Below are 8561 nucleotides of genomic sequence, written 5' to 3' on the forward strand. Positions count from 1 at the left end.
TTATTTGTATTTACTTTGAAAAACCAAAGGAAGCAAAAAGTTATTAGATCAACTAAGATCATTCAATAAGGTTTTCAGAAACAAGAGCAGCATAAAAAAAATAAACCCAGAGTTTCTCCACATCAGCAAAAATCAATGATAAAACATAACAGAACAAGATATCATTCTAAGATCACACAAAATGTTCATGGAGAAGAGGGATGCAAAATTCTATCAAAAGACACTAGATATACACCATGTTCCTGGAAAGATTACTATGAATATATCAAGCTATCCGAATGTTAATAAATTCAAAGCAAGTTCAACAAAAATTCCTGTAAGTTTTAGACAAAGTTGAAATTTTTTTAAAAAAGAACAAAGGAAGCCCTGGCTGGTGTGGCTCAGTGGATTGAGTGCTGGCCTGCAAACCAAAGGGTTGCTAGTTCAATTCCCAGTCAGGGCACAGGCCTGGGTTGTCGGCCAGGTGCCCAGTAGGGAATGTGCAAGAGGCAGGCACACATTGATGCTTCTCCCCCTTTCTTTCCCCTCTAAAAATAATAATACAAAGAACAAAGGAAGAAACACTTTACTAGATAATTAAGACAGCACAGAAAATTAGGGTAATTATAAAAGATATCCTTTATGGCTACAGGGTGCACATGACACCCTGAACAACTCTAAACCCCCCCCCCTTTTAAAAGCTATCTTTAACCTGAGAATATAGAAATCCTTAAGGAACAACATTAAATGAAGGCTTGAAATCCAGTGAGAGAGCTAAGTACTCCATCTGTTTGGCAGGTGTCAAACCTGGCGGCCACGCAATTCTGTTCTTGAAGGTAGTGCAGAACACATGAAACAAAGTTTAGATTCAGGTAAAGAGAATGCTTGTCTAATCAGATACCCTCCAAAATAAATCTGGAACCCAATGACTATGAGCATAATGGTAAACCAAAAATTAATCTAAGCTAAAGGGACAGCCATGTAGAAAATATCACCTCTAAATTTATAACCACAAGCCAGCCTTTCAAGTGGATTTTAGATTACTTATGTAAGCAAAAACAATGAAAAAAACACATGCTGAGAACATAAACTGCTAACTGGCAGATGAAAGCAAACATACCCCTTTTCAAAAAAAATATTTACTCATTTTAAAGGGGGAGAGGGAGAAACATCAGTTTGTTATTCCACTTTCTTATTCATTTATTGGTTGATTCTTGTATGTGCCCTGACCAGGGTTGGAACCCATAATCTTGGCATATAGAGATGATGCTCTAACCGACTAAGCTACTCAGCCAGCAACAAACATATCCTTCTTTAGAGAAACATGCTTTTTCCTGGTGCCTCAAAAACTTTCCACTGGTGAGGTTTCAAAGAACTCAGTTAAAATAACACATAAAATCCACAAGTAAAAAAGGTATCTGAATGAGCAAGAGTCAGGAAAAAATCACAGGAGAGTAAGATCAGCAAAAGAATTCAATGAGTTTAACAGAATTAAAGAAAAGTTCTGAAATGAGTATGGAGCAAGAGACTTATAGCCAAGTAGGCTTTAAAAGGAATCAAATCATCAAAATGAAAAACATAAGCATTCCAATTCAAACATCAATTAACCAAAGACAATGCACACATGGATGGAACTTAATAGTGAAAAAGTCTAGCATATAACTAGGACTCCAAAAAGACAGTAGAGAGAATGGGGAAGAGGTGGTACTTTTTAAAGTATATTTTATTGATTATATTATCAAAATTGTCCCAACCCCCCCCCTTTGCCTGGTACACCCCTTCCCTCCAGCAATCCCCTCTCATCTGCTCATGTCCATGGGTTGTGCATTTAAGTTCTTTGGCTTTTCCATTTCCTATACTATTCTTAACATCCCACTGTCTATTTTTCACCTACCAATAATTCTTTAATTTTTTAAATTTAATTATTGTTCAAGTACAGTTTTCTGTCTTTTACTCCCATCCCAGCCCACCCACCCCCCACTCCCCACTTCCCTCCCATTTCCACCCCCTTAGTTGTTGTCCATGTGTCCTTTATACTAGTTCCTGTAAATCCTTTCCCTTTTTCCCCTGAAATTCCCTCCCCTCTCCCCTCCGGTCACTGTCCCCCTGGTTCTCTATTTCAGTGTCTTTGTTTTTATTTTGCTTGTTTGTTTTATTGTTTAGCTTCCTGTTAAAGGTGAGATCATATGGTATTTGTCCTTCAACACCTGGCTTATTTCACTCAGCATAATGCTTTCCAGTTCTATCCATGCTGTTGCAAAGGGTAGGAGCTCCTTTTTTCTTTCTGCTGCATAGAATTCCATTGTGTATATGGACCATAATTTTTTGATCTATTCATTTACTGACGGGCACCTGGGTTGCTTCCAGCTCTTGGCTATTGTAAATTGTGTTGCTATGAACACTGGGGTGCATAGGTTCTTTTGGATTGGTGTTTTAGGGTTCTTAGGATATAATCCCAGCAATGGAATTGCTGGGTCAAAAGGCAGGTCCATTTTCAGTTTTCTGAGAAAATTCCACACAGTTTTCCACAGTGGTTGTACCTGTGGAAAACAGTACAACCAGTCTGCAATCCCACCAACAATGAATTAGGGTCCCCTCTTCTCCACAACCTCTCCAACACTTGTTGTTTGTTGCTTTGTTTATCCAATAATTCTTACTCCCTGTACCTTTTCTCCCATTCTACTTCCCCACTGATAACCTTCCAAATGATCTCCATATCTATGACCCTGTTCCTGTTCTAGTTGTTTGCTTTGTTTTTTAGGTTCAATTGTTGATAGTTGTGAGTTTGTTGTCATTTTAATTGTTCATAGTTTTGATCTTCTTTTTCTTAATTAAGTCCCGTTAACATTTCATAAAGGCTTAGTGATGATGAACTCCTTTAGCTTTACCTTGTCTGGGAAGCACTTTATCTGCCCTTTTGATTCTAAGCGATAGCTTTCCTGGATAAAGTAATCTTTGTTGCAGGTCCTTGCTTTTTCATCACTTTCTGTAGTTCTTGCCAGCTTTGTGCCTGCAAAGTTTCTTTTGAGAGATCAGCTGACAGTCTTATGGGAACTCCTTTGTAGGTAACTTTCTGCCTACTCTTGTTTCTTCATTCTGTTCTAGTTGATTGTTTATTTCTACCTTATGTTCCAAATCATTGATTTGAAACCTAGCTTTCTTCCCTTCACTGCTAGTTCCATGTAGACGTTTATTTTACTTACTATAGCTCTCATTTCTTATGCTTTTGCCACATTCACCGAGCTCTCTGACCATCCCTATCACCAGTGTTTTGAACTCTGCATCTGATGGGTTGGCTATCTCCATTTTGCTTAGTTCTCTCTCTGGGGTTTTGTTCTGTTCTTTCACTTGGGCCGTATTTCTTTGGCTCCTCGATTTGGCAACCTCCCTGTGTTTGTTTCTATGTATTGGGTAAAAAGGCTTTGACTCCCTGCCCTAACCCACCTGTTAAATTCTATGCGGTGGAACCTTAGGTATTTGATCCACTTCACCTTTTTGTGGCTCTGTATGTAGGGGAGGGGTCAGAGAGGGGACAATGCTGCTGCCTGGCCGCTGGCAGCTTGCTCAACACTCACCCTGTTTCCAGTCACTTCACTCCTTTCCCATATGTAACTGGTGCCCTTCTAAGCTGTTGCCCCAGTGGTAGGTTTCCACAGTGGGTGGGTTTGCATATATTCTAGGACCACGCAGGCCCTTTACATGGTCTCTCCTGAGAGACTGGCAGTTTGTTCTGCTGCCCTAACCCCCAATGGTTTTTATAGCCAGGGAATTATGAGGCTTTATTTCCCTGGCACTAGAACCCTGGGCTGTGCAGTCTGGTCTGGGACTGGGATCACTCTCTTCCAAGGCATCCCTTACGATTTACATCCAACCACAAGTGAACATGGGACCATCTGTTCCAGATGCCACCGTACTGCCACCACTCCGCATCCTCCACACTCTGGCTCACCATCTTGGCCCATCCTACCCATCTGGATGAATATGGCTTCTTTAAATCCTTGGTTGTTGGACTTCCATACAGTTCGCTTTTCTGGCAGTTCTGGATGTTGTGTTTTTGAGGGTTAGTTGCGATTCTTCTCACAGTTGTGCAAGGAGGCAAAGAATGTCTATCTACGCCTCCATCTTGACAGGAAGTGGGAAGAGGCAATATTTTAAAGAGAAACTTGTTGAAAATGTTCCAGAGCTAAAGAAAGTTGACAACCCTAGAATTTAAGGTACCCAATAAACCCCAAGCAAGATTAAGCAGAGTGTTATAAATCTAGACATACTGAGGTGGCACAGCACCATCAATAAATGGAACACACAATTTAAAAAATTCCTTTTACAGATAGTGACATGAAGTATTTACATGTATTCTTAAAGACATACAAGATATTATGAAGGCTGTCCTGGCCAGGTAGCTCAACTGGTTAGAGCATCCACCCAGCATGTCAAAGCTGCCAGTTTGATCCTTGGTCAGGGCACATACAAGAATCAACCAATGAAAGCAACAATAAGTGGAACAACAAATCGATTTTTCTCTCCCCCTCTCCCCCCCTTTCCTCTCTCTCTAAAATCAATAAATAAATTTTAAAAATAGTGAAGATCATTGTGGAGAAAATATTAATGAATGATGCCAAAAAAGATATAAAAATTAGATAATACACTCACAGATAGTTAATCTCAATAATGAGATGTCCCTTCTCCCTAACTTTAGATTTAATGCAATTTTAATAGGGGAAAAAAATCCTATTTTTTAGAAGAAATTGACAATCTGAGTCTAAAATTTATATGGAAGAACAAAGGGCCAAGAACAGCCAAAATACTCCTGAAGTTTTTGGGGGGGACAGGGTGAATCTGTGCCCCACCAGATAATAAGACAGCATAAAGCCATGCATGACAATGTATCATTAGTACATGGAAACAAGTAGACAAATAGAACAAATGATCACCAACACAGACCCACACATACATGAAAACATTACTGAGGAAAGAGATTCAATAATGGTACTGACAGGCAACTAAAAGGTAGAAAGGCAAATGTATCAAACTTTTAGAAGGAAAAAACAATGTTACATTTATTACCTTGAGGCAATAAAGCATAATATATCAAAAACTAGTAATTTAACTGTACTAAAAATTTGTTTACCAAGACAAGCCACAACTAGCACAAAACATGTTGAACACATATAGCTAACAAATTGCTAGTATCCAAAAAATAAAACAAACTATAAATCAGTAAGAAACAAAAAAGCCAAAAAAAAAAAATAGGAAAAGGCAGAATAGGCATTCACAAATACCTGGGAATAAACAATAACCATCAAAGTATGTTCAAATTCATTAGAAATCAAGAAAATTCAAATTAAAAGCCACAAGGACGTAGCATTTCACACAAGATTGGCAAAGATGAAATCTGACAGCATCAGGTGAGGATATGGACTAACTTTAAGCTGCTATTATTACAGTGTTTCTCAAACTTTTTACATCAATCACCAGGGGGCCCTTTTAGACACTTTTTCTTAATTCTCATCCCCTCCATTTTAATACCACAGATATATAAAATATATATGTTAATGCGTTACTGTAATATCTGAGTTTTTTTCAATCCCCCTTTCCAAGAACCATTTTCACCACCCTAAGCACATTATTGTAACTGTTGTGACAAAACCATTTGTAAATAATTTGGTGTTAGGTATCTCCTTAATACACAATTCCACAGTCAAATCAGATGAAAATGGAAAAACCAGGTACAAAGAAAACAAGGATTTCAGAAATTATTAGAGAGTGTAACTTAAAGTAACAAGAATTTTTACAAATATTTTTAGTAAAATGCTTTTCTAAATTCTTTAAGTGAGAGAAAGATTTAACATGTGCTTCTCCTAGAATTGTCATAAAATCATTGCAATAGGTGGGACCTTCACATTCCTCATAAAAAGCAGAAAGCAAGCCATCAAACTTACCTCTACAGTTTCATCTCCCATTTCCTGAGGGGCATCAGTGTCTGCTTCAATCACACCCTCATTGTCAATTTCTGCCAAAGAAAGCGGAACTACAATTAGTGCAACTGAGTATTTTATTTTGTTAATTTTACTTAAACTAATGCACTGTAAAACATTTTCCCACCTAACCCAACTCAGTGTAGTGTAAAACTACATTTTAATTGCTGCATTTTGTAAGGTACTTACAATTGCGTTGTAGTGAGAATATGTGCAAGCGCAGTTTCTAGCACTACACACTGACACACCACTGATTTGGTTGAGTCCACAAATGGACTCAATTTAAATGTTTTGTTCTACATACCAATGTTTTAAAGAATACTTTATGCAGATAGAACAAGTTACGGTGGTATTTTGATGTAAATGACGGCAAAATACTTAATTTTAATACACTTTTGTTAAGTTTGGATAAAGATTATTCTAAAATAAAGGTATAATACTGATGTAGAATCAAACCCCAAAGCTAGCACACTATAATGAAAATAATAAACAAAGACTGTAAAGAGGGTTACTATAAATTTCATGATAAAACTGTAATTTGCTACAGCAAACGTAGCAGTATGTATTAATTTTTTATTTAAAAAATAAATAATATTAGGAGATATTTTTAGCAAACAGTGAATTTTATGAGTTTACTTTTAATACTAAAAAAATTTTTTTTAGCCCTGGCTGGTGTAGCTCAGTGGATTAAGCGCGAGCCTGCGAACCAGACTATCGCGGTTCAATTCCCAGTCAGAGCACATGCCTGGGTTGCAGGCCGGTTCCCTGCAGGGGCCAATTCCCAGCAAGGGATGCACGAGAAGCAACCATACATTGATGTTTCTCTTCTTCTCTCCTTCCCTTCCCCTCTAAAGATAAATAAATAAATATTAAAAAAAAAATCTTTTTAAATTAGCTACCTGAAATCAGAACATCCAACCAAAAAAAAGTTTCAAATCAATTTTTAACAGGAACTGAACTTATAACTTTGTCTAGCTATAAAAGTTGGGATTCATGGTCAAAAAATAAAATGCTTTCGGAAAGTTGGTAAAAAAGAATTATAGTTATAGAAATTGTTAGAAAATTAAATGACTAAAAAACGTTATCTTGCCCTTTCTAAAAATAACGAAGGTCAACTGATTAAAAATTTGTAAAATTCCAACATTTTTAAAGCTAAATTTAGATAGGGTCCATAAATTAAGAGACAGTCCAGTTAGCCCTGGCTGGTGTAGCACAGTGGACTGAGTGCAAGCCTGAAAACCAAAGACTTGACAGTTCAACTCCCAGTCAGGGCATATGTGAGGGTTACAGGCCAGGTCCCCAGCAGGGGGCGTGCACGAGAGGACACCACACATTATTCTCTCTCCCTTTCTCCTTCCCTTCTCTCTAAAAATAAATAAATAAAATTTTTTAAAAAGGGGAAGATTGCTCAGCTAATACTTGGAGTATATAGTCTCAAAGGACTTCAAAATTTACAGAAAAACTTACCAGTTTTGTAGTCTTAAAAACCAACTATAGAAACCCCACCAAACTCATGCAGCACAGATAACAACTCTTCTGAAATGAACCAGTTTTATCAACAGGGATACAAGTACTAAAAGAAACAACTGTTTGGTTCACTGCCATTAGTGGAAAACTTCTACCTATGTCTAGAACAACTTGGGTACATGCCCCAACTTCTCAACTACAAATTTTATGAGGACTGAATACAAATCAAGTACTTCCACCAAAAATGTAACATCTGCATTGAGATATACTAAAGTGTAAAATATACTCTGGATTTGAAGAGTATATTTTTTCATATGAAAAAAGATCTCATTAAATAACAGTTTTTCCATATTGACTACATGTTAAATATGTTAATGTGTAGGTATATCAATTTAAGTATATTATTCAAGTTAATTTCACCTGTTTTTTAAATATGGTTACTAGAAAATTCTGCATTTCATATGTAGCTCAAATCATATTTCTAATAGGTAACACTGAATTAGTCAGTAAAAATCAACATAGAATCTTATCCCAAGGGTTATCAAGTACAAACTACAAACTATCATCTCCTCACCTAGGTCACTTTCCTCACTTGATGGTTCATCTGTCTTTATGTCTTCCTCCTCCACCTTCTTACTATCCGTTTTTTCTTCCTAGCAAAGGGAAGACAAACAATACTATCAGTATTTAATAAGCATACCCTGTATATACTCACTTATACAATTTTATGTATGAACTATTCACATGCATTAAATTTCACACATGCTTCCGTTCTTGTTTTGGTAAATAAGTTTTAGTTTTCTGTTTTTTAAAGTTATATATAAGTCCGGTCCTTCATCCAAACCTTCTGTATGATGAGTTTTAGGTTTTAAAATATTTTGGATTTTAGAAAGCTAATATGATGTGTATACTATATAATACCTTCAGTGGGCACTGAAGTCTACACTCCTCATAATCAAGCATGTTACTTGTGCAAAATAAAGTTTGAGCATTCACAGTAAGTGGGATTAAAACTATAACCCCGTGTCTACCCAGATGTTTTATTGCTGAACGAATCTACTAAAGAGTTTTATATTTTCATGAGTTTCTGAGAGTTGGAATTGCCGATAAATAACTACAGAACTGTAATACACAAATGAT

General features: G+C 36.8%; 1 protein-coding gene across 2 annotated transcripts in view; it reads right to left on the reverse strand.

The window, feature by feature from the left end:
• Nucleotides 1-8561, reverse strand: part of ST13 (ST13 Hsp70 interacting protein) — a 33063-nt gene that overhangs the window by 15532 nt on the left and 8970 nt on the right. For both annotated transcript variants that reach the window (XM_037068474.1, XM_037068473.1), the window contains exons 3-4: nt 7996-8074; nt 5919-5989 (exon numbers count right to left, since the gene is read on the reverse strand). In XM_037068474.1, the coding sequence (XP_036924369.1) occupies nt 5919-5989; nt 7996-8074 (150 nt within the window). The remainder of the gene's footprint in view (nt 1-5918; nt 5990-7995; nt 8075-8561) is intronic.

The sequence above is a fragment of the Sturnira hondurensis genome, unplaced genomic scaffold (assembly GCF_014824575.4).
Source record: "Sturnira hondurensis isolate 20B ecotype Veracruz unplaced genomic scaffold, ASM1482457v3 Scaffold0017436, whole genome shotgun sequence".
Lineage (NCBI taxonomy): Eukaryota > Metazoa > Chordata > Mammalia > Chiroptera > Phyllostomidae > Sturnira > Sturnira hondurensis.